A 25,139-nucleotide genomic window follows, 5' to 3' on the forward strand; every position below is an offset into this window, starting at 1 on the left:
CCCCCTGTGAGCACAGCGTGGTTGTGCGCCAGGACTCCCAGCGCTAAGAGCTGCGGTTTGCATCCTCGCCCTCCTCCTCCCTCCCCAGGTAAAACCTGCCAGCAGGCCGACCCCTGCGCCTCCAACCCCTGTGCCAACGGGGGCCAGTGCGTCCCCTTCGAAGCCCACTACATCTGCCGCTGCACGGCCGGCTTCCACGGGGCCAACTGCAAGCAGGACGTGAACGAGTGCAACATCTCGCCGCCCGTCTGCAAGAACGGCGGGAGCTGCACCAACGAGGTGGGCACCTACCAGTGCTCCTGCAAGCCGGCCTACACCGGCCAGAACTGCGAGCACCTCTACGTGCCCTGCAACCCCTCGCCCTGCCAGAACGGGGGGACGTGCCGCCAGACCGGGGACACCACCTACGACTGCACGTGTCTGCCAGGTAGGTGCCCGCCGGGTGCTCCCTGCAAAGAGGTGCTGGGGAACCGGGAACCAGGGTACTGGGGGCCCTTTTGTAGCTTTTTTTTCCCCCAATTTGCTTCCTCAAGCACGTAGTGCCCGGCCTTTGCTCGCATCACAGCTCTAGGGAGCGACAAAACCGAGTGGCCGGAGCAGGGCCATCCCGGGTGTGTTTGGGGAGATGCTGGGCAGCCGTGCCTTTAGCAGAGAGGTCATCTGGGGGCTTTTTATACTTGGTGATTCACTAAAATAGCTCTTCCAAAACAACTGCTTCAGCAGAGGCCCCTCTGCGGATGCTCATATTCCAGAATAAGAGTGCCTTTTTCCGTTTTAGCTTAATCCACTTCCAGAATGGAATAATTGTCCCGGAATAGCTATTTTGGAAAGTTTCTGAGTGCAGGCAGGCTTGGGGAAGGGAGACCCTGCCCGTGCTCGCTGCTGCTCCCTCTGGCGAGCACGGGAGCAGCCCAGCCGCTCGCCGCACGCAGGGCAGCGCCGTGCAGGCTGAGCTCAGCCCAGGCTTTGCTTGCCGGGAGGACAGCGCCATTTGTCACCCGAGCCAGCCCCACCAGCTGTGTCCTCTCCCGGGGAGAGATGCCGTGAGCAGTGGTGAGCTGCCTGGGAAGTTTCTCGTGGGGTTGTTTTATCTCCTCTTGTCACCCATATAAGCCCGGCTGGGGCTGGGGCAGGGTGAGGGGCGAGCGGCTCTTCTGCTCTGCACCCCGGGTGGTGCGCAGCGTTCCCGCGGGAGCCCCATCCGCCCTCCTGCCCCATCTGCGTGGAGCATCCCTCTGCACGAGGTGGGCACGGGGTGTCCCAGCTGGCAGAGACGTACCCGCATCCCGGTACCATCATCCCGGTACCTGCCTCCTGCCAGCAGGATGGGCTGGCGCTGGGGAAAGGTGCAAAATCCCCTGGGGTGGCATGGGGGAACCTCATTTTGGTCTTCGACAGACTCAGAAACCAGAGGCTCAGCGCCCATCCCAAGCTTCTGGCTGTACTGATAGCCATCGAAGATACCCAGGGCACTGTAGGATCTCCTGCTTCCCCTCCACGCCTGCTTGCCCAGGCTGGAGCAAAGCTCCCGTCCTCGCAGGCAGCGAGGTGCCGGGGCTGACCCGGGGAAGGAAGCCTTTCCTTCCAGGACGAGCCACGAGCCGGCAGCTCCCACGGGAGCAGCTCCCAGCGCGGGCAGGGCGGCGCGGCGCTGCCGCAGGGCCGGGCAGGTGCCGGGTGGCAGCAGGAGCGGCGCTGGCCTGCCCCGCCGTACCGCTGACAAGGCACTTTTACCCCCAGCAGCCTGGGCGTCGGGCACGGCGGGGTGAGGAATCGCCTCGGGGAGCATCCCTGCTGGGGGGTGGGGGGGGGAACGGGGACCGGCGCGTTCACACCCAGCCGTGGCTTCGCGGGCGGCTGCAGGGAGATTTGCATGCTGCACGAGCCGGTTCGCCTCCCGCGGGGTGGCACGGCCCCTCGGGAACGCAGGGTGGCTCCAACGGGGGGAGACTTTGAGGTCCCTCGGCACCTCGTGGCTCGCTGCGAGAGCTGCCTCGGCTTTTGGCAGAGGCACGAGGAACCGGGGGCTGCTTCTCATGATAAGAGGGTGATTGATACGCTGGTATGCAGCGCGCCCGATCCGAAACAATGTCCCCTTTTCATTTCCAGAGAGGCCTGGCTGTACCGGGTTTCTTCAAGTTAAACTAATCTTGTCTGGTTTATCATGCCATCGCTGCAGAATGTAACCCGGAGTTTAAAGTAATTGCAGTACTAATTACTCATTCAGGTGGTTCGAAATGAGTTAATCCTGGTAGCTAGGACGTTGCCGGTTGTTGCTGCTCGGTCTCAGACCAGCTGCTTGAAAACAGGGCGCAGAGCAGTGCTGTCTGCTTTGGGCTCCTATCGGCGACCGTAAATCACTGCTACTGCTGCTCGTGTAGCGGGGCTGATGTAGCGGGTCCCCAGAGCAAGGGCCTAAATTTGTTCTAACCCTGGAGCAAGGACGAGCGACAGTCCAAGGGGGGACAGGGTGGCTCGACAGATCTCCTGATAAGGACCCGGCCGTTTCGTTTCTGCTGCACGTGGGGAGAGGTCAGGGGCCGCGCGGCTTCATTGCATGCCGCGCCGTCAGATGGAGGCGATAAAACAAACCTGAGCAGCCAGGCTGCAGCGAGGAGAGCTGGGACCAGCGCAGCACGCGGGGCCGTGATTCATGCTGCCAGAGACCGGGGAGCGAAGAATTCCCCTCTGGGGGAAGCACTGCTTATTAGGCTCTTTAAATGCGAAATTAAAACATGGTGATTCAGTGCTGGCTGCCGCGAGCGGTGGTGGGAGCAGCCCCGGTTCATCCCAGCTCGCCGTGGAGGCGGCGGGGCTGGCGTCCCCAGCGGAGCCTCCGCTGCTCGGGGAGAGCATCCTCGGAGCCGGGGGCCTTGGCAGGCGCGCCCCGCGCCGGGGACGCCCGTCTGCCCCGCGCAGGGGATGCAGCCCCTTGCCAGGCCCGGGCGATTGCTCCCTTCCAGGGTAATGTGCGTGTCGGAAAGCAGCCCCGGAGGAGGCGGGACGGGGCTGGAGATGAAACCGGGCGGCTGGCTTCAAAGGCGGCAGGGTGGAGAGCGCCTGGCGGGCTGTCTGCGTGCTAATGAGCAACCGGCTGCAGCGGGGAGGGCGGCGGGAGGGCAGCTCCCGAGCCCCAGCCTCGGTGCAGGGAGCCCTGCAGGGGCTTCGGGGCTGTCCCCCGTGGGACAGTGGCACTGGACGAGGGCAGGGGCACGGCTGGAGGTTGGTGTCACCTCGGCTGTCTCTTCCGTGCAGGATTCGCGGGCCAGAACTGCGAGGAGAACATCGACGACTGTCCAGGGAACAACTGCAGGAATGGGGGCACCTGCGTGGACGGCGTCAACACCTACAACTGCCAGTGCCCCCCTGAGTGGACAGGTAGCACCGAGGGTGGCAGGGCTGTCCTGGGGGCTGGGGAGGTGGCTGGGGAGAGCCGTCCTGCTCCGCTGAGCACGGCAGCACGCATCTCTGCAAGGAGCGTGGCTCACCAAGCCGGTGGGAGTGGGTCCATGCCAGCCTCACACCCGTGTCCCTGTCCCTCGCAGGCCAGTACTGCACCGAGGACGTGGACGAGTGCCAGCTGATGCCCAACGCCTGCCAGAACGGGGGCACCTGCCACAACAACCACGGCGGCTACAACTGCGTCTGCGTCAACGGCTGGACGGGCGAGGACTGCAGCGAGAACATCGACGACTGCGCCATGGCCGCCTGCTTCCAGGGGGCCACCTGCCACGACCGGGTGGCCTCCTTCTACTGCGAGTGTCCCCACGGCCGCACAGGTGAGGTCCCCAGTGCTCAGGGTGCGGGGTGGCAGCTCCCCGAGCATCCCCTGGCCGATGATGGCAGAGGTCTCGGTGCACGGAGACTTGCGTGCCCAGCACCTTGACGTGCGCTTGCCGTTCGCTCCCCAGGTTTGCTGTGCCACCTCGATGACGCCTGCATCAGCAACCCCTGCAACGAGGGCTCCAACTGCGACACCAACCCCGTCAACGGCAAAGCCATCTGCACGTGTCCTTCGGGGTACATGGGGCCAGCCTGCAACCAGGACGTGGACGAGTGCTCGCTGGGTGAGTGCCTTGTGCCAGCCCCGGGGCTGGGCAGCTCGTGCAGCAGAGGAGGGAGCTCACTGCACCTGGGAGCACGTCCCGTAAGCAACTCTTGTGTTTTGCAGGAGCCAACCCATGCGAGCACGCAGGGAAATGCATCAACACCCAGGGGTCCTTCCAGTGCCAGTGTCTGCAGGGCTACTCGGGCCCTCGCTGCGAGATAGACGTCAACGAGTGCCTCTCCAACCCCTGCCAGAACGACGCCACCTGCCTGGATCAGATCGGGGAGTTCCAGTGCATCTGCATGCCCGGTAGGTGGGCGGGCGGCCCCATGGCCCCCTCGTGTGTACCCCCTGCCCTGGTGCCGCATGCAGGCAGGGGAAGGCTCCAGGTGCCTGTGAGCATCAGCTCACCGTCAATTTGCACTCAGAGCTGTGAGAGGCCGGTGTGCCCGTGGGGAGCACTGAAAAGAAGCGCGCTTTGCTCGGCGCAGCATCCCATGGCAGTGGGGGCAGGGGAGCGGGGAGCTGGGCACCACCAGCCCTCCACACCCTTCCCCTTGCCAACCCTGCTGGCTTAGGTAGGGAAATCCCCGGTGGACAGCCACCCAGAAACTTGTGCGTAAGGCCGGATGGGCTCCCACCAGCTGGAGCACGGCTCCTGGGCTGTCTGTATAAAATCCCAGTGCCTTCTGGTGTAACCTGCACGTGGAGGGGGCACCCGTCCTGCTGCGCCCCGTGCCGCCGAGCTGACGGGGCAGTGGGTGGGTCTGTCCGCAGGGTACGAGGGTGTTTACTGCGAGATCAACACGGACGAGTGCGCCAGCAGCCCCTGCCTGCACAACGGCAACTGCCTGGATAAGATCAACGAGTTCCACTGCGAGTGCCCCACCGGTACGTGGCATCCAGCGCGGCGGGAACCGAGCCGTCATGCGTCCTGCACCTCCCGGTGCCGGCTGCTCGGGGTCCTCAGCAGCTCGGGAAAAAGGGGCTGCGTTCCCCGCGGAGCCGCCCCGGCTCTGCAGCGACGCGGGATGCTGGCGGTGAAACGTCGCCGCGAGCCGCGTCTCCCCGCGCGCGGGAAGCGTGGTGCAGAGCCGGCGGGAGCTTTCGGGGAGGTTTATCCCATTCTGGCGAGGGGCTGAGCGCCATGCAGGCGATGCTCCACCAAGCCATGGGAGAGGGGAAGGAGGATTAAACCCCTCGGCTTTGCACTTGAAAAGGCCCCTCTTTGGGAAGGAGGGCCGGGGGCCGGGGCGGGGAGGGGGGGCCTCGCCAGCCGCTTTGAATGCGGTGTCAAAGTCACGGGGTGGAGCAGAGAATGGGGAGACGGTTAATCTGTGAAAGGAGGTTTTGAAGTTCAGAGACTTTGCTCCTCTAGAGATGTAAATAAGATGCTCTCAATGGCGGGTCGCAGCCCCGCATTCAGGGCCCCGCGCAGCCGTCCCCATGGAAACCCGGCGCCCCGGCTGGGATGTGGGGGGCCCGCACGGGACTTGCCCGGCACAGGGAGGGGGCAGCGGGCGGCCCCCCGGCAGGTCTGGCCATCCACGCCGCAGGGGCACAACTTCTGCCTCCCGTTTCAGGCTTCAACGGGCACCTGTGCCAGTTCGACATCGACGAGTGCGCCAGCACCCCCTGCAAGAACGGGGCCAAGTGCGTGGACGGCCCCAACACCTACAGCTGCGAGTGCACCGAAGGTGAGGGGTCCCCACGTCCCCCCCCCCTCCGAGGAACAACCCCCCTTCTGCCCCATAAAGTGCCGTAAAACCGCAATATTGAGTTATTAACGAGGAAAGTGCCCAAATCCCTGCTTCCAGCCAGCCCCGTACCGGGTGTAACGAGCGCGGCGCTAATGAGGTGTGGCCCCGCAGCACCCGTCCCGCTGCGCTCCCCGCCGCTGCGGCAGGCGGCGGCGAGGGGGAAGGAAGGAAGGAAGGAATAAAGCTGCCTCTATGGGGACGCAAGGTGCAGGGCTCCGGGGGCTCGCGGACCGAAACCCAAGGAGCGATTGCACAGAACGATGACTCGAGCCCTGGTGGCAAACAGTGGCTCTTTTGTGGAGCAGCTCCCGCCAGAAATCTTCCAGCTGAATGGCCTCTAATTAGTGTCTTGCTAATGCCAAGCCCCGATGAAAAGCTGCTATGTGGGCTTGGCGGGGTCTAGTCAAAGCTGTACTTTGTCCTCGGCTCTCCACCCCCAGCCCGTCGGGGAGGGAGCCGGCCAGGAGAATAGGATCTGCCGGGGGGGTGATTATTCGGGGGTGCATGCGGCCGGCCCCCCCGCACGCTCCGGGACGAGACGCGGGCGAGCGCGGGGCCCCGCTCCTGAGCCGAGTCGGCTTAATGCAGGTCATTGTGTGCCCCGGGACAAAGCCCGCGAGCCGGGCTCTGAAAGGCCCCACAGCCAGGGGGGATCCAACCCCTTTGCACCCCATCCCCAGGGGGTTCCTGCTGCACTGGTGGAGTGGCTGGGTGCTGCCCAGCACCCGCCTCGGGTGGGCAGGAGCATCCCCCGTCCTGATCCCGCATCCTCCATCCCTCCATGCTCACCCTGCACCCTCTCCATCCTCCACCTGCATCCTCCATCCTCACCCCACAACCTCTCCGTCTTCACCCCACAACCTCTCCATCCTCACCCCACGTCCCCCTGTCTGCCCCCAGGTTTCTCGGGCGCTCACTGCGAGATCGACATCGACGAGTGCGACCCTGACCCGTGCCACTACGGGACCTGCAAGGACAGCATTGCCGCCTTCACCTGCCTCTGCCAGCCTGGCTACACGGGCCACCGCTGCGACATCAACATCAACGAGTGCCAGAGCCAGCCCTGCAAAAACGGGGGGACCTGCCAGGACAGGAACAACGCCTACAACTGCCTGTGCCTCAAGGGGACCACAGGTGAGCAAGGGGAGCGGCCGGGGCAGCCGTGCCAGCGAGGTGCCTGGTCCCACCCCTGGACAGGTTCGCCGTGATGCTCGGGGAGGCCCTGGGCCACCGCCAGCAGCCACCCCGATTTTGGGGACGGCCTGGGGCAGGGGTGTCCTCGGCCAGGACGAGTTTTCCTGGTTTAGCGCCCTCGCCCCAGCCGGGAGCCTGGAAGCTGCCTGCGGGGGAGGCTCTTTGTTGTGGAGCGGGGAGCAGCGCGGCGGGGCCTGCCCGCGGGTTTTGTTTTGCCTCGTCAGCAGGGCCGGGGCCCCACAAGCACCTAACGCCCCTGCTTTCCTCCTCAAGGGCCCAACTGCGAGATCAACCTGGACGACTGCGCCAGCAACCCCTGCGACTATGGCAAGTGCATCGACAAGATCAACGGCTACGAGTGCACCTGCGAGCCGGGCTACACAGGTGAGAGAAGGCACGGCGGTGGCCGCTTGCAGCCTGGCCCAAGTTGGGACGCTCTGGGTGACACGGGGATGGGGCGAGGAGGGACGGCGCTGCTGTCCTCCAGTGGGGGACTTCTGTGGCAGGGAGCAGCCGGGGTGACCGAGGTCCCAGGGAGGCCCTGCCCCGGCCTCCTGCAGCCGGCGGTGCTGCCAGGAGCCCCGCGCACTCCCACCCCAGCCCGGATCCCCTGCGTGTCCAAATGGGGCGATTCCAGCTCAGGCCAAAATCAAAGGGGTTCCAGTGCCGCGAATTCGACTCCCGGTGCATCCACTCCCATGGGTATCGGGTTGCTGCCTTGTCTAACTGGTTTGTTTGATCACCGCTGGAAAAAGCCAGCGGCTTTGATAGCAGCAGACCCCGCTGGCTCCCCGCTCGCGGCAGCGAGGGCCGCACGGCTCTTTGTGCTCCTGCTCGCCAGGAGCCTTCAATAAAGCCTTCCTTTGTCAGCCGCGGCAGGTAGGGTTACGGGCTGAAACTGGCTCCCTTTGCCTCGTGGACCAAAAGGGCCCATGGCACGGCCCCCTCCCAGCTGCATTTCATTAAGCCAGGAGGGCGATGCAGCGGTGTGAAATCACCGTACCCCAAGGGCAGGCCTGCTTGTACGTGGCTGGCACACGTGCGCCTGGAGATCCGAGCTCTGATGGCACCCTCAGCACGGCTGGAGGGGAGCCACGTGCTCCGTGCCCCGAGGAGGCTCCTCGCACGAGGTAACGCTTCGCTGCCCCTTCCCAGGGCGCATGTGCAACATCAACATCGACGAGTGCGCCAGCAACCCCTGCCACAACGGGGGCACCTGCAAGGACGGCATCAACGGCTTCACTTGCCTCTGCCCCGAGGGTTTCCACGACCCCAAGTGCCTGTCCGAAGTGAACGAGTGCAACAGCAACCCCTGCATCCACGGGAGATGCCACGACGGGCTGAACGGGTAGGCTGGGGGCACGGGGGCTGCTGGGACCAAAGGGCGACCCAGCAACGTTGGGTCACACCAGATCCTCTCCTTTACGCTCTTAATTCTTCCCCAAAGGTACCGGTGCGATTGCGACCCAGGCTGGAGCGGGACAAACTGCGACATCAACAATAATGAGTGTGAATCCAACCCCTGCATGAACGGTGGCACCTGCAAGGACATGACCAGCGGCTACATCTGCACCTGCAGGGAAGGGTTCAGCGGTAAGGACGTGGCCAGGGCGTGGGTGGGAGCCCTGGGAGATGTCACTGTGGGGTGATGGAGATGCCTGGTCTGGGTGGAAGACGTGGCAGTGCCATCAGCCCAGGGACCTTCAGCTGTGTCTGGGCTCCCAGGGCTTGAACTTACAGCAGGAGGCTCCCTTCCCATGAGCACCCCTCCGTCACGGCCAGTTTTGCACCTGCATTTCTGTTTTCTTTCCTAGGACCCAACTGCCAGACCAATATCAACGAGTGTGCTTCCAACCCCTGCCTGAATCAGGGCACCTGCATCGATGACGTGGCCGGCTACACCTGCAACTGCCTCCTGCCCTACACAGGTGAGGGGGCAGCACCCCACGCCCCCAGCCCTCCCGTGGGGCTGCCAGTGGCAAAGCTGTCCCGGTGTGCGTGCACCGCACGCGGGGGCTTCCCTAACACTGCCCCGTGGGGCTGCCCACGGCTCCACCTCCCCGTGCCACAGCACAGCTGGAGGAAACACCGAGGAGCTTTGGGAAGCAGCCGGGCAGAGCTTCCTCCTTCCTCCTCCTCCTCCTCCTCCTCCTCTGGGGCACCGAGGTGGTGGCAGGGCCTCGGCCGCAGCCCGCGCCCTGGGCATCAGCACCGGGAACCCTCCTCGCTGCCAGGGGGGCCCCGTTTGCTCGCCCGCCCTGGTGCCCCCGCTGGAAAAAGCGAGCCGAGGCCGGGGGCCGGGGGGTTCTGCTGAGCCGATTCCTGTTTGCCGTCCTCCCGCTTCCGCTCGCGCAGAGCGGCCGCCGGAGCACAATTGCAGGAAGCTCTGAGCTGTTTCCTGCCTTCGGCAGTGGCCATAGAAACCCCTGGGGGGGGGGGGGGGACGGGACGGGGCAGGCGGGGAGTGGAAGGCTCTGGAAAATAGCAAAGGCCAGTTTGGGAGATACTGGCTGACAGGGAAGATAAGGGTTCGGAGGGAACGTGTCCCTTGGCTGGACGTAAACAGGAAAAGCAGCTGAGGGGGGGGGGGAGCATAAGGGGGAAAGCCACCCCAAGCAGTGCTTCCCCTTCCAAAGGAAACGAGCGGCCCTTTAACGAAGCCCAGATTTTAAGTGTTTAAAGGGTTCCTGGGGGACCGGGGGTCACAAAGGGCTCAGGGATGGAGGAAGCAGCCCAGGGGAGGCTGCCCAAGGGTGGGATGGGGGGGCCCAGGGCTGGCAGCAGCCCCAGGGGTGTGAATGGGGACTGTGGGGACTTGGGCTACCCGTTATTTGGGGGAGGGCATCAGCGGCCACTTGTGCCTGCACAGGAGCCACCTGCGAGGACGTGCTGGCCCCCTGCGCCGGCGGCCCCTGCAAGAACGGCGGCGAGTGCCGGGAGTCGGAGGACTACGAGAGCTTCTCCTGCGTTTGCCCGCCCGGCTGGCAAGGTGGGCGCTGCTGCGGGGGGCGCTGCCCTGCTGCGGGCTGCGGCGGGTGCTCGGGGCAAGGCGTCCGTCCCCAGGGACGTCCACCAGCGCCTCCAGCTCACGGTGCCCGACCCGCTGTGTCCGCAGGTCAGACGTGCGAGATCGACATCAACGAGTGCGTGAAGAGCCCCTGCCGCAACGGGGCCACGTGCCAGAACACCAACGGCAGCTACCGCTGCCTCTGCAGGGCGGGCTTCGCCGGCCGCAACTGCGACACCGACATCGACGACTGCCAGCCCAGTAAGAGCAATATGCCCCCCGTGCTTTTAGCCCAGCGCCGAGCCCCCGGCTTCCCTGCGCTCCTGGGGTTGGGGTCAGCCTCCCCGTGCACAGGGAGCCCTCCGTGTGGGTCTGGGTCGGCCCCGTTCCTTTGGGAACGTCTCCATCCCGTCCCGATGGAGCTGCGTCAATCCGGGCCAGGTGGTAGGTGGCAGGAAGGAGGCTGGGGGGGGGACAGTGACGTGCAGGCAGTGAGCAAGCGTGTCCCACGTGCCCTCCGCGTTCCCAGTCCCCAGCTAGGGCTGGGCTGGCCTCTGTCCCATCCCTTTGCGTGGCTGGGGGACGTGTGTGTGGGCAACACCAGGGCTGGACCCGCTGCATCGTAACGTGCACATCCTCTCCCGTCCAGATCCGTGCCACAACGGCGGCTCCTGCTCGGACAGCGTGGGCACGTTCTTCTGCGAGTGCCTGGCCGGCTTCCGCGGCCCCAAGTGCGAGGAGGACATCAACGAGTGCGCCAGCAACCCCTGCAAGAACGGGGCCAACTGCACCGACTGCGTCAACAGCTACACCTGCACCTGCCCCTCCGGCTTCAGCGGCATCCACTGCGAGAACAACACTCCCGACTGCACCGAGAGGTACTGCCGTGTGCGACGGGGTCCCCGTGCTGCCCTATGGCCCCAGACGAGCCCTCTGGGTCTGCGGGGGCTTTGGGGCTGGGGCCTGGCACGGAGCACGTCAGCCAGCGGCACTGGCTCACACGGATGCGGCGTTTGTGTTCCCAGCTCCTGCTTCAACGGTGGGACCTGTGTGGATGGCATCAACACGTTCACCTGCCTCTGTCCGGCCGGCTTCACGGGCAGCTACTGCGAGCACAACATCAATGAGTGCGACTCCAAGCCGTGCCTCAACGGGGGCACCTGTCAGGACAGCTACGGGACGTACAAGTGCACGTGTCCCCAGGGATACACCGGGCTCAACTGCCAGGTAGAGGAGGCTTGGGCGGTCATGGGCACTGCCCCCGGTCCTGTCAATGCATGCCAACCGGGGGGATTTCGGGGGTCTCTGTGGTCTCTGCCCTGGGTGCAGGGCTGGGTCTGTATCCTGTAGAAGCCCCACTGGGTCCTGACTCCATCCCCTGCTGTCCCCTCCCAGAACCTGGTGCGTTGGTGCGACTCCTCGCCCTGCAAGAACGGGGGGAAGTGCTGGCAGACCAACAACCTGTACCGCTGCGAGTGCAACAGCGGCTGGACCGGGCTCTACTGCGACGTCCCCAGCGTCTCCTGCGAGGTGGCTGCAAAGCAGCAAGGTGCGTCCCTGCCGTCGTTCCCTGCAGCCGTCTGTGGTCTCACAGGGCTGGGGGTTCCCCAAGATCTCCCGTGCTGGGCTCCAAGCGGGGTCTCTCGGTGGGGACCACGCTCAGGTCTCTTGGTGGGGACCTTTGCACAGTGCAGAGCGATCTCAGGGTTTGCTGTCATGTGCACCCACCGCCCTGGGGCTGTATTTCCTGGTGGGGGACACAGTGCAAAGGGTGGCCAGGACATGGCCCTGCAGTACCTGGGTGTCACTGAGGTCCCCGCGTCTCTCGGTGCTCTCCCCGGCAGGTATCGACGTCGCACACCTCTGCAGGAACTCGGGGCTCTGCGTGGACACCGGCAACACTCACTTCTGCCGCTGCCAGGCCGGCTACACCGGCAGCTACTGCGAGGAGCAGGTGGACGAGTGCTCCCCAAACCCCTGCCAGAACGGAGCCACCTGCACGGATTACCTGGGAGGCTACTCCTGCGAGGTGGGTGCTGTCCTCTTGTGGTGCCGTGGGGCAGGGCGAGGGCAGCGAGGGCTGTGTTGGGCCCTTTCTGGGGGTTGTGGTAGCGCCAGGGGCAGGAACAGAGCAGCCGTTCGTATGTCCCAGGCACTGTGTGGCAACTGGGTGAACATCTCTGACAGCTCCTCTCTTCCCTCCTTGTAGTGCGTGGCTGGTTATCATGGAGTTAACTGCTCGGAGGAGATCAATGAGTGCTTGTCCCACCCGTGCCAGAATGGAGGAACCTGCATCGATCTCATCAATACCTACAAATGCTCCTGCCCCAGAGGAACCCAAGGTAAATTAATTCCCCAGGCTGGGGCATTAGCGGGTTGAATGCAGATATCCTCGGTATCTGCTCATTAGCTGCTCAGGCTAGCAGAAGCAAACGCAACGATAGAGGATTGTGTTTGCTCGCGAGCTTAGCCATCAAGGCCACGCAACCTTGGACACGAGCTGCACGGTGCTGCGTGCTTCCCGCCAGAGCGGTGGCTCAGACTGCCATTGAGTTGGTCAGGCTCAGCCCCTTTGCAGGGAAGGTTCGCACGAGGGACCACCGGGCACCCCGATACTGTTTGATGAGCTGTGTGGGTTGTTCCCCCATTTCTCTAGGGGTGCACTGTGAAATCAATGTGGATGACTGCAGCCCTTTCTTTGATCCTGTCACCCTGGGGCCCAAGTGCTTTAACAATGGCAAGTGCACGGATCGGGTAGGTGGCTACAGCTGCATCTGCCCCCCTGGCTTTGTAGGGGAGCGCTGCGAGGGAGACGTCAACGAGTGCCTGTCCAACCCCTGCGACGCGCGCGGCACCCAGAACTGCGTGCAGCGGGTCAATGACTACAAATGCGAGTGCCGGCCTGGCTACGCAGGTGAGCGCCGCGTCCTTCCCGCTCCCTGCGGCGCCTGGCCACCCCGAGCACCTCGCACGCCTCCCTCCGCCCCTTACACCCTCCTCTCTCCCTCTGCAGGGCGTCGCTGCGACACCGTGGTGGACGGCTGCAAGGGCAAGCCCTGCAGGAATGGGGGAACGTGCGCTGTGGCCAGCAACACCGGCCGCGGCTTCATCTGCAAGTGCCCCCCGGTAGGTACCTGCTGCTCTCCAGCTCCGAGCACGGGGCATTGCACGGGCCCTGCAGGTCGCAGAGAGGAGGAATATCCGTGCATTTGTACCTTCCTTACCCCCATGGGGATATGGTGCCTGTCAGGGAGGAGGAGGAGGAGGCTCACCCTGTGACACCCAGCTCTGTAGGACAGGCTCCTTGCCATCTTGTTGGTGGACGATGAATTTTCCGTGTTGCACCACATAAAGGTGGAGCAGGCAGCTGTGGAGAAGAGCTCTCTGTTTTCAGGGGGATGCTCTAACGGGGTTCACATCCTAGATTATCCTTGCCCGTCACTAGTTTCAGGGGAAGCGCCAGCGCCGTGCCCTGGCCAGGTCTATCTGATCACCCCTGCGTTTGCGCTCAGTTTCCCAGAACACGCACGTGGTTTAGGACACAGGGCAGCGTCGCTTTATTCTGACTCCCTCTGTGCTGTCACCTGCCCAGGGCTTCGTGGGTGCCACCTGTGAGAACGACTCCCGCACCTGCGGGAACTTGCACTGCCTGAACGGCGGCACCTGCATCTCCATCCACAAGAGCTCCAAGTGCATGTGCGCCCCGGCCTTCACGGGGCCCGAGTGCCAGTACCCGGCCAGCAGCCCCTGCACCTCCAACCCCTGCTACAACGGGGGCACCTGCGAGTTCCTCAGCGACGCTCCCCCTTATTACCACTGCAACTGCCCTGCCAACTTCAACGGCCTCAACTGCCACATCCTCGACTTCGATTTCCAAGGCGGGTTCGGGCAGGACATCATCCCACCCAAAATTGAGGAGAAGTGCGAGATCGCGGTTTGCGCCGGGTATGCCGGCAACAAGATCTGCGACGGCAAGTGCAACAACCACGCCTGCGGCTGGGACGGGGGCGACTGCTCCCTCAACTTCAACGACCCCTGGAAGAACTGCTCGCAGTCGCTGCAGTGCTGGAAGTACTTCAACGACGGCAAGTGCGACTCTCAGTGCAATAACGCGGGCTGCCTGTACGATGGGTTCGACTGCCAGAAGTACGAAGGGCAGTGCAAGTAAGTGACACTCTTGCTCATTGACCCTCTTGCTTTAAAGCCCCGATCTCTGAGATCTTCTGGTTGTATCTGCTAAAGTTCCTCAGTGCGGAGCTGTTGTTGGCTCTCTTCGTTCTCTTCTCCTGCACATGGGGCTGCATCTCAAGCGACCACGCTTCCCCATGGTCATACAGTTTTATGTATGCTTTGAAGCTTTCTGTGCTTGGCTTCCCTGCCCTGGCCTGTATCATGCCACAAAAGTGAATTTTGCAGCTTGCAGTAGTGTCACAGTCAGTTTCAGTGTAGTAAGAGCTCAGATGGAAGACCAACCACAAAACACGGTATGAACATCCAGGCGTTTACCAAACGTTGTCTTTGGCAACAGCAGGAACTTGATCCCAGATTTCTGGACAAATGCTGGTCTGAGCAACTATTCCATGTCCCCATGTCTTTTCTGAGTCACTGTAATTTGTCCTCGTTTTCTGGCATCTGAATTGTGACTTACAATTTCACAGCTGCTGTCTTTCACCCCAGATGTGGATGCTTTGCAGTCCTGCATAGAACAGATCCCTTCTATGTAAATTGCTTTCATGTTCATTAGGATAAAAAGTGTTGACCCAAAAGAGAGGTCTTTGTGAAGCACGAGTTATTTTCTTAGCAGACAGGTAATATGCACAATGCTTAGCCTAATTCATTCTTCTGCCTCTCTTTTTCTTCTGCCCAGCCCTCTGTATGATCAGTACTGCAAGGACCACTTCTCAGATGGTCACTGTGACCAGGGCTGCAATAATTTTGAGTGCGAATGGGATGGTCTGGACTGTGCAAACAATATGCCGGAGAAGCTTGCAGACGGCACCCTGGTGGTGGTGGTGCTGATCACCCCCGAGAACCTGAAGAACAACTCCTTCAATTTCCTGCGGGAGCTGAGCCGCGTGCTGCACACCAACGTCGTCTTCAAGAAGAACTCCAAGGGAGAGTATATGATCTTCCCCTACTACGGCAACGAGGAGGAGCTGAAAAAGCATTACATCAAGAGGTCAACAGAGGACTGGTCAGATATGTCCAGTGCTGTCATCAACAAAGTAAAGACCAGCCTCTACTCCCGGGCTGGCAGGAGGCAAAAGAGAGAGCTCGATCAGATGGACATCAGAGGGTAAGGGGGACCAGTGGGTTCCTTTTCGCCGAGCAGCGTTTGTTTTGTGTGTTGATAATAGTAACACGCTATAAAGAAGAGGATGTAGGCCAGATAATTGTATTTAGATGTTGCTTTCTGTGTGAATAGAAACCGGATTTTGCTCTCATGTGGGAAAAGCGAGCGATCGCTCAGGAATCGCTGATACAATGCTGCGCCGACTCTCACGGTTGAGGGAGCCTTGTGCATTGTTGGGAGCCGGGCTGGGCTGGGTGGGACCTGGAAGCCGAGGCTGGCCTGACCGTCTGTCTGACTGCAGGAAGTCATTAAGCTAAGCCTCAGTTTCTCCCTGGGAAATGCTTCCTAGAGCTTTGTTGTAAAGCTCAATCGCTGCAAACTGTGTTTGGAGATCTCTGGTATAAACATATAGATCTAACCCTCTCCCTCTCTGCGGGCTCAATCAAAAGTCACCAAAACCAAAGGAGTTCGAGCAGCGAAACTGATGTGAAAGGTTTTAAGGCTCCCAAGCAGCATGATTTAAGACACTCTGGTGTCTGGGTAGTCTTAAAGCATTGTGAAGCAGACACTCCCCTGCATTCCCGTGGATAAGGAGTCAGGCTTTGTCGTGTTCATTGAGATAAATCCAATAGACCACCGGTGTGAGCTCAGGGAAGCGGGGAAATGGGTTCCCACCTTCTAATTCCCACTGATGGGGGGTTAAGGAGGGGAGGGAGACGGATCTTGCCTGCCTTTGCAGCGTGATCGTCGCACCTCATTTCTCATTGACTCTTCTCGCAGATCCATCGTCTACTTGGAAATTGATAACCGTCAGTGCATCCAGTCGTCTTCCCAGTGCTTCCAGAGTGCAACCGACGTGGCGGCGTTCCTGGGTGCCTTGGCCTCCCTTGGCAACCTGAACATACCCTACAAAATAGAAGCCGTTAAAAGTAAGCAGGGCTGGTCGGCTGGGGGAGAGAGCACTGAAACCTCCCAGTCTCATCCGTGTTTCGTTCTCTGCTGGCTGGCTCAGATGCCGCAGTTGAGCAGAGCCTGGTTTTGAAACCTTGCACCTTGTTTTTAAGTCTGTTTTTAAAAATGATACAAAAAACTGTTTATTTTTGATTATTCCTGGTTTATTTCAAAATCATTATCACTATAAAAGTTTAAAAAAAACACAGCCCAACCAGCTCCAATCAATCAGTGACATGCAAGGAGTTGAAGTTTGTATCTTGAAAATCCCCCCTAAATCCTTTTGTCTTAACAGCTCAATGCGAGCGCAATGATTTGAAGTTTGCTAATCCTTTTCCTTAAAGGAGAAAAAAGTAAAGCTGTCTCCTGATGCAGGCTGGCTTGTGCAGCGGAGAATTTGCCGATAGTTTGCAATTCTGATTAATAGCGTATAAAATGACCTTATTTTGGGGGGGCTGATTTAGATCAGCCTTAGGTACCTTTATTAACTAATTTTGCTTCATTTCCACTCTGTCACTGGTTTGCTATGCAGCTTAATGTCTCAGCGTCTCCTTGTGCCCCACTGTTTTTCAGGTGAAACGGCTGAACCCACGAGGAACTCCCAGCTGTATCCTATGTACGTGGTGGTAGCTGTGCTGGTCCTGCTTGCTTTCATCGGAGTGGGAGTACTGGTATCTCGTAAGCGGCGCAGGGAGCATGGGCAGCTTTGGTTCCCAGAGGGCTTCAAAGTGACAGAGTCAAGCAAGAAGAAGCGACGAGAGCCGCTTGGGGAGGATTCTGTTGGACTGAAGTGAGTAATTTGCGTGTTAGCCTGTTAAACACAGCGGAGTGGGGCTGTCTGGGGGCTCTTCTGGAGAATCCCATCAGAGTTTTGTCCTCTAGTGCATCCTGGCAGAGTAGTTGGGAGGAGAAAAATTGGGTTTCGTATTGTTCTGCATGGGGAAAATCACGTTCTAGTTTGGAGGAGGTTTTTAAATGATTCTTGATCCATTTGCACTTGGTAAAATATGAAAGGCACCTCGAGGGGAACTTCCTGAAAATCTTCTTTTGATTCTTCTTCTGTGCATGTGTATAAATAAGCACAGCCCATCCCGTACCAGTTCCTGCGGAGGAGCTAATTTTTTGCATGGTTTTGTTTTTAAAGACCCCTCAAAAACGCTTCAGATGGCACACTGATGGATGACAACCAAAATGAGTGGGGTGATGAGGAGACCTTGGACACCAAGAAGTTCAGGGTAAGCTACCTGCAGGATTTCCTTTCTGTGCTGCAAGTAGTCACTCGCTCGGCTGTGGCACGGAAGGGCAGAGCACTGGGAAAGCAGCAGGACGGATTCCCCTTCGGGGCCCGGTCCGTGCTGCTCACCACGTCTGAAGGCTGCTTTCCAAACCTGCGTGTATGGCGAACGCGCCGTTGGGGCTTGCAGAATTTTCCGTGTTGCAGCTCAGCTCCCCCCTCCCACACCTGCCTCGTGTGTTTTTCGTGGTGCTCATCCCCTTTTGTCCTCCCGCAGTTTGAGGAGCAGGCGATGCTGCCCGATTCAGATGATCAGACGGACCACAGGCAGTGGACCCAACAGCACCTGGATGCCGCCGACCTCCGCATATCCTCCATGGCACCTACTCCACCGCAGGGTGAAATCGATGCAGACTGCATGGATGTCAACGTGAGAGGTCCCGGTAAGGCGGATTCCTTGCCTTTGCTGCGCTGCTCCTCGGCTAATCCGAAATCCTCGCTGGCTGCCTGCAGATGGGCAGTCCCAGACAGACCTGCCCAGCTCTGTTCCTAATGCTACTGTCCCTGCCCTCTCAGCCCCATGTCACAGTCACTGCTCACCACTCTGCATCACACGATTGCTGTTCTGCATGAGAGAGGGACCCTGACAAATTTTGCTTTCCATAAGATCTCTTTATTTGATCACAGAGAGGGAAACTAGAGGATACAGGAAAAGTGCCTATTAAATCCTCCAGCTTCCCTCCCTGCCGCTCCAAGATTCCTCTCCTCCCACCGAACTGCACATTTAACGGTTTTCCTTTCAGGTTTTTAACTATGTTAATAGTTACTAGACTTTTAAATTATTTCAAACATTTGGTCTTCCTCACCTCTGTGCAATTGTCTTCTCAAATACTGAAAATATTTAAGGCTGCGCTGTAGTGCGCTAAAGTTTGCTTTGAGCAACCTCCCGTAGAAATTGCACCTTGCACGTTGCAGTGTGCAGGCTAGCAGATGAAACAGGAAAACCAGCGAGCGGTGAGATAACCACTAAGGAATTTCACATCCATATCAGAGGAAGGATATTCATGTTTGATGTGCAGAGCCAGTCAGGAACTCGGTCTTTATGCACCCCTGAGAATAAGCATCTCTTGCAGGCAGAACATCTCGCTGAGCCGCCTGCATTACAGAAAGGTACAAAAAAAGCCTTTTTTTTTCCCCCCTGTGCTTTCCAGATGGCTTCACCCCCCTCATGATCGCCTCGTGCAGCGGAGGCGGGCTGGAGACTGGCAACAGTGAAGAGGAGGACGATGCCCCCGCCGTCATCTCGGACTTCATTTACCAAGGCGCCAGCCTGCACAACCAGACTGACCGCACGGGCGAGACCGCGCTGCACCTGGCCGCCCGCTACTCCCGCTCCGACGCTGCCAAGCGCCTGCTGGAAGCCAGCGCCGACGCGAACATCCAGGATAACATGGGCAGGACTCCTCTCCACGCGGCCGTCTCCGCCGACGCCCAAGGAGTCTTCCAGGTAACCGATCCCTTCTCCTTCGCCGCCGGTTTTCTGCAGAAGGTACTCGTGCTGCACGTCGGGTCGGTCACAAGGCCGATCTTATCTCGGTGTCGCCAGTTTGTCCCAGCAGGGTGCGTGGTGGAAGTCTGGATAACCAGAGCCACCCGAATCCCACGAGGCAGCAATCCTGGGCTGCCCTCCTGATGTGCACCCAGGGCAGGGAAGGGACGGGAGGGACCAGCCCATGGGAAGGGGCTTCTGGGTTCTGAGCTGTGGGTGTCTCTGCTGTCTGTCCTGCCTGACGTTTGTGCTTCCCGTGCTTCGATCCTGGTCCCGGCAGATCCTTATCAGGAACAGGGCAACCGATCTGGACGCCCGCATGCACGACGGGACCACCCCTCTGATCCTGGCTGCTCGCCTGGCTGTGGAGGGCATGCTGGAGGATCTCATCAACTGCCACGCAGACGTCAACGCCGTGGATGATCTAGGTACTGCAGGCGACTGAAACACGGGCTCGAAGAAAAGGGCTGTTTTCTGGTCCTCTAACCTCTCGCTAATGCTCGGTGTGTTTCCTGGCCTTCCTCTGTAGGCAAGTCAGCACTGCACTGGGCAGCGGCCGTGAATAACATTGAAGCTGCAGTCGTCCTTCTGAAGAACGGTGCCAACAAGGACATGCAGAACAATAAGGTAGGGGGCTTACTGTGTTGTTCTGCTGTGACTCGAGGAGTGGTATTCAGCTCGAGGAAGCAATGTGGGGTTTGGTGTTACGGGTGATGCCGATGGCCTGTGCAGTGCTTGGTAAGGGGTTTGATACGGTGTTAGTGCGGCCATCTCCCTGCGTGTTCTGGGGCACTCATGGGGCTCCTGGTTTGGTATCAGTACAAGGCCGTGGCTCAGCAGCATAAAAACAGGCAGCGGCAAAGCCTCACCAGAGGAGGGGCAGTTACAGCCTCTGCACCCAGCTGCGTGGTGCTGGGCGAGGAGCTCAGGGAAGCGTTAGCCAGGAAAATCTGAACACGAACCTAATCATCTCTGCTGGGTTTCTAGGAGGAGACCCCGCTGTTCCTCGCGGCCAGAGAGGGGAGCTACGAAACGGCCAAAGTCCTCCTGGACCATTTTGCGAACCGCGACATCACGGACCACATGGACCGGCTCCCGCGGGACATCGCGCAGGAGCGCATGCACCACGACATCGTGAGGCTGCTGGACGAGTACAACCTGGTGAGGAGCCCGCCGCTGCACAACGGCCCCCTGGGGGCACCCACGCTGTCCCCGCCGCTCTGCTCCCCCAACAGCTACATCGGCAACCTGAAACCCGCCGTCCAGGGCAAGAAGGCCAGGAAGCCGAGTACCAAGGGCCTGAGCTGCAACGGCAAGGATGCCAAAGACCTGAAAGCCCGGAGGAAAAAGTCACAAGATGGAAAAGGCTGTCTGCTTGACAACTCCAGCGTGCTGTCCCCAGTGGACTCCCTGGAGTCGCCCCACGGGTACCTGTCAGATGTCGCCTCTCCTCCGCTGATGACCTCTCCGTTTCAGCAGTCCCCTTCCATGCCTCTGAATCACCTGCCGGGCATGCCCGATGCCCACATGAGCATCAACCACCTCAACATGGCGGGGAAGCAGGATATGGCCATGGGAAACTCCAGCAGGATGGCCTTCGACTCGGTGCCGCCACGTCTCTCGCACCTCCCCGTCTCCAGCCCCAGCACAGCCATGAGCAACGCCCCGATGAATTTCTCCGTCGGCGGAGCCGCCGGCCTGAACGGGCAGTGCGACTGGCTGAGCAGGCTGCAGACGGGCATGGTGCAGAATCAGTACAACCCCCTGAGGGGCAACATGCAGCCGGGGGCGCACCAGCAGACGCAGAATCTGCAGCACGGCATGATGACCTCCCTGCACAACGGCTTGCCCACCACCAGCTTGTCGCAGATGATGAGCTACCAGGCCATGCCCAACACCCGGCTGGCCTCCCAGCCTCACCTGATGCAGAGCCAGCAGCTGCAGCAGCTCCAGCAACAGCAGCTGCAGCAGCCCGGCATGCAGCCGCAGCAGCCCCCGCAGCAACCCGCGCAGCCGCCGCCGCAGCAGCCGCAGCAGCACCACAGCGCCGGCTCCAACGCCAGCGGCCACATCGGCCAAAATTTCCTCGGTACCGAGCTGAGCCAGCCCGACCTGCAGCCGGTGAGCGGCAGCACCATGGCGGTGCACACCATCCTGCCGCAAGATTCGCAGCTGCTGCCCACGTCCCTGCCGTCCTCCCTCGCGCAGCCCATGACCACCACGCAGTTTCTAACGCCGCCCTCCCAGCACAGTTATTCCTCCCCCTTGGACAACACCCCCAGCCACCAGCTCCAGGTGCCCGACCACCCCTTCCTAACGCCGTCTCCGGAGTCGCCGGACCAGTGGTCGAGCTCGTCTCCTCACTCCAACGTGTCCGACTGGTCCGAGGGCATCTCCAGCCCCCCGACCAGCATGCAGTCGCAGATGGGACACATCCCCGAAGCCTTCAAGTGAGACGCCGGGTTTCAGAGACGCTGCCGCGCGGGGGGAGCTGGAGGGAGATCTTTTTTTCACAGGACGTTGGATGCTTTTATTAAAGGATCCTTTTTAAATATGTTTTTATACGAGAATAAAAAGACAAATTAATTCTTTTTTTTTTTTTAGTATTTATTTATGTACTTTTTATTTTACATGAAAACACTGCCTTCTTATTTATATGTTCTATTGTTAAGAACTCAATGTGAGACACCAGTTGTGTTTCAAGAAATCAAGAAACTAGGTGTTTATAGGACATTCTCTTTTGATTGGGGGGTTCGTTGTGCTGTTTTGAGAGAAAATGTTTATGTAAAGCTATAAGCAACCATTTGGGATTCTGAAATGCCATTAATTTATTTTTTTGCTCTTTCAAGTCAGAAAGAGATGTAAAAAAGAAAAGAATTGACTAAAAATACCACTCCTTTTGGGGAAAAAAAAATTAAGCATGGACAGATTTTTGAAATGTACTTTAAAATGTTTCCTTTGCTGTTCTATCTGAGAGGACATTTTATGGTACCAGTCATGAATCTTTGTTTAAATTTCAGTATTATATAGTTGTATATTTGCCTTGGTAATAGAAATTTTTGTTCTCTCTCTTTTTATATATATATATAAAAATATATTTAAATGATTTTTATGATCTAAAAAATAAATAAATCAGGATTATGGACCTGTAAGAACAGGATCTAAGCTTAAAAAAAAAACAAAACAACAACAACCTTACATAACACGAACACTGTTCCCCACCAAAAAGAAGAGTATCTGCCAAACTTTCTAAGACAGCAAACCCATAACTATGGAGTATATACCAAACCCATAGCTGTGGAGTTTATACACAAAGGAGACTTAATTTTACTTTGAATATCTTTATTGTGTTTTTTTTTCTTGTTGATGTTTTTGTGTTTGCATTTGAGGAACTGTTTAAGAAATAAATGCCAATATAAACTTGTAAACCGCATCCTTATTTTAAGGATGGCCTGCCTGTTTTAAAGAAGGCGTGTCGATTAATGCAGACAACCTGAGCGAGACTGCGAAGCATTACAACGCTGCCACCACCGCGTGCTCGCCCGTGCCCCCGGCTCCCTGGCTGGGTGTTGGGCGAGGGGCACGGCCGGGTTTCGTGGGATGCCGGGCTGTCGAAGCAGGGGGCGAGGACAGCACAGCTGAGCCTGTGCTTTGAAACGTTAACATTTTGTTCTTGTTAGTCTGGAGTGATGCATCTTTTTTTATACTGATGTGCACTCGTTCTGTGTATCATGTAAAATATAGTATAAGCCTGTGGCAGATTTAATGTTTGTAAATATGTTTTTTTTTAAGAAAAGGTGGATTTTGTTTCAAAAATCTAAATGAGCAAGTCTTAAATATATCATAAATATATCACCTTATAGAGGTGTTGGAATATCACTCGCTCGGGTGCGAAGGCAAGCAGACACCCTCCGACTAGACATGTATGGGACAGGCAAATAGAGTGCAGTTAATCCAGAAAACCTAAGAAAAAGGTTCCTTTTCCTCATTCCTTTTTATTAGAACGCCAAATAAAATGGATATTTCTCAAGGCACAAAGCTTTGTTGAGCACTCATCTTAGCAACATTTCAGACCACAGTTATTGTGACATCCCTAAAATGAGTGATAAAAACATCACGTGGTGTTGAATCTTCCTATGTTTTATAAACTAGAGTGTAGTTTAAGAAAAGATATCTTCTGTAATAAAGTTATCTACATGCAAAGTTGTAGTTTGCAAAAATGATGTATTTTTTTTGGTTAACTGATTTGCAATAAATGGTGCTTCTCAGCATCTAGATTTTACTAAAACTGGAACTTAGTGTTTTTGTTACCAATCGACTGAAACCTGGGCTTGACACCCGCTGTCCTTCAGTACCGCAGGGCTGCCTCGGCACAAAGAACTGGCGCTTTCCTAATGTTGTTCTCCTAGACACAGCTCAGAGAGGGCCTTTGGTCAATGAAGCTTTCTCCTTACCTTGTGCCAAACTCTCACAGACGCTGGATGTGCGGTGTGAGCAGGGCAGGAGGGGCTCTGCAAGGCGTTCGGCCTCCAGGTCCTTCGCGGTGCTGTGCGTGCCTCGATGTCCGCTGCTGCCTCTGCCGTGAGGTCGGGATCCCAATGGGCTAACACTGAAAATGTGTTTCATGTGTCTTTCACATCCATGCCAAGCACTCCTCTGTTGCTTAAAAACATTGTCTCCTGATCGCTAGCAGCAGATTGTTAGGATAACTCCCCAGCTGATGGGAGAAGGGTAAAGCACGGCCACATGCCTTTAATTATTTGGGGTCTCTAGAAACACAGCCCTCTTGGAGTGGTGATAAGAATTATGTATCGTGCTTCCTACTTCACACACAGCTGAGCATGTGGCAGAGCTCTCAAATGTGGTTGCTTGCACAGACACAGACTGGAGGCGACTGAGGGGAAGCAGCACCAGAGCGCGAGTCCCACTCCTGTGCACAAAGCCCGTCACGCAGCAGCACTGAGCTTGCTGCACTCGGATCTTTAAGGCAATTTATTTCAATCCTTTCTCTTTCCCACAGGGAGTCTGTATTCCAAATGCAACTGCAAAGTCCCCAAATACCCGGACATAAATAGCCGAGCCGCGGACCTCCTCCCAGGCCAGATAAGCCCAGTACCCCTGGAATGCTGCTGGTATTTTCCACTCGGCGGCCGGGGAGGAAGCGGGCATGTGTGTACACGTACCGAATGCCCAGCCCCAGTTGGATTCGGGGCCTTCAGACAGTTGCTGTACAACAGGTCAGAAGCCCCAGCAGAGCACTTTTTGCCCTGGTGTCCCCTGCCAGACTGCAGAAGCTACAGCAGCTGCTGCAGCAAATGCTCGTGGCCCCCAGCACCTATCCGTATCACTCAATGCAGGCTTCAGTGAGCTTGGGTTTCTTTGCCAGTCCCAGGCACCCCACAGCATTTTTGCACACCATCCAGCACCAGTGAATTTTGGATTTAAGGGGGGCGATTTGTCAGCCTGCACTCCGTGCAAACGTTGTGGAAAGGAGTATTTTTACTGAGAATCCCTTTTCCCCCAGTTTACCAGCAAGGGCTTTGTTACCACTAGGGATACCCTGGCAATGGTTTTTGTGAGACATGCGCTTTCCCCCAGCTGTGTCTCGTTGCCTCCCATCTGGGAAATGCTAGAAGGGTGCTGTCGGCCTTCACCACAGTTTTAACATGTGGTGTCCATGAAACCTGGCTGCATGCTCGCATGCAGCCCGTCCTGCCAGGCTTCTCCCCCACGTACACGTCCCAGAGCTCGTGCCCACCGCCATCAGCAAGCGTGGCAGGCCTCGGGGTTGGCAGCAAGGCCGGGGCACGTGAGGCATTAGTAAGGCTTTCTCCTGCCCTCGCTCCTGTCTGCATGTAACACTCCGGTCACTCGTGGTCAAGGCGGGAATTTGGCCCGGAACAGGTACGAAAAGGGGCTATGAGGATATGCAAAAGGTGGCATTGCGAGAGGCAGCTGAACACATGGCTCATTTAAAGAAGCGAGGTGGCTGCACAGCCTGTGAAATCTGTGAGGGTCAGTCGGGGGGATGGCACGAGGAAAGAGAAGGCTGAATGCTGCAAATTTTGCTGAAAGGGACAAAAGGAAAAGGTCTGCATTGGCA

At 58.4% G+C, this 25,139-nt stretch overlaps 1 protein-coding gene across 3 annotated transcripts in view; it reads left to right on the forward strand.

Moving 5' to 3' along the window:
• NOTCH1 (notch receptor 1) overlaps positions 1-23,324 on the forward strand; it is a 41,040-nt gene extending 17,716 nt beyond the window's left edge. Inside the window, exons 4-34 of one of the 3 annotated variants that reach the window (XM_083808017.1) lie at positions 89-427; positions 3,256-3,378; positions 3,546-3,779; positions 3,912-4,067; positions 4,172-4,357; positions 4,826-4,939; positions 5,632-5,745; positions 6,709-6,942; positions 7,276-7,386; positions 8,158-8,350; positions 8,450-8,595; positions 8,817-8,930; positions 9,872-9,991; positions 10,118-10,270; positions 10,659-10,887; positions 11,035-11,236; positions 11,405-11,558; positions 11,854-12,038; positions 12,219-12,351; positions 12,666-12,923; positions 13,023-13,135; positions 13,602-14,173; positions 14,877-15,305; positions 16,083-16,231; positions 16,827-17,043; positions 17,398-17,488; positions 17,765-17,930; positions 18,699-18,994; positions 19,317-19,464; positions 19,566-19,663; positions 20,024-23,324. In XM_083808017.1, coding sequence (XP_083664143.1) covers positions 89-427; positions 3,256-3,378; positions 3,546-3,779; positions 3,912-4,067; positions 4,172-4,357; positions 4,826-4,939; positions 5,632-5,745; positions 6,709-6,942; positions 7,276-7,386; positions 8,158-8,350; positions 8,450-8,595; positions 8,817-8,930; positions 9,872-9,991; positions 10,118-10,270; positions 10,659-10,887; positions 11,035-11,236; positions 11,405-11,558; positions 11,854-12,038; positions 12,219-12,351; positions 12,666-12,923; positions 13,023-13,135; positions 13,602-14,173; positions 14,877-15,305; positions 16,083-16,231; positions 16,827-17,043; positions 17,398-17,488; positions 17,765-17,930; positions 18,699-18,994; positions 19,317-19,464; positions 19,566-19,663; positions 20,024-21,490 — 7,244 coding nt within the window. In that variant the 3' untranslated portion in view covers positions 21,491-23,324. The remainder of the gene's footprint in view (positions 1-88; positions 428-3,255; positions 3,379-3,545; positions 3,780-3,911; positions 4,068-4,171; positions 4,358-4,825; positions 4,940-5,631; positions 5,746-6,708; positions 6,943-7,275; positions 7,387-8,157; positions 8,351-8,449; positions 8,596-8,816; positions 8,931-9,871; positions 9,992-10,117; positions 10,271-10,658; positions 10,888-11,034; positions 11,237-11,404; positions 11,559-11,853; positions 12,039-12,218; positions 12,352-12,665; positions 12,924-13,022; positions 13,136-13,601; positions 14,174-14,876; positions 15,306-16,082; positions 16,232-16,826; positions 17,044-17,397; positions 17,489-17,764; positions 17,931-18,698; positions 18,995-19,316; positions 19,465-19,565; positions 19,664-20,023) is intronic. The other 2 variants (XM_083808018.1, XM_083808019.1) reach the window with 2 other exon arrangements.
• The last annotated feature ends 1,815 nt before the right edge of the window (positions 23,325-25,139 follow it).

The sequence above is a fragment of the Anser anser genome, assembly GCF_964211835.1.
Source record: "Anser anser genome assembly, chromosome: 21".
NCBI lineage: Eukaryota > Metazoa > Chordata > Aves > Anseriformes > Anatidae > Anser > Anser anser.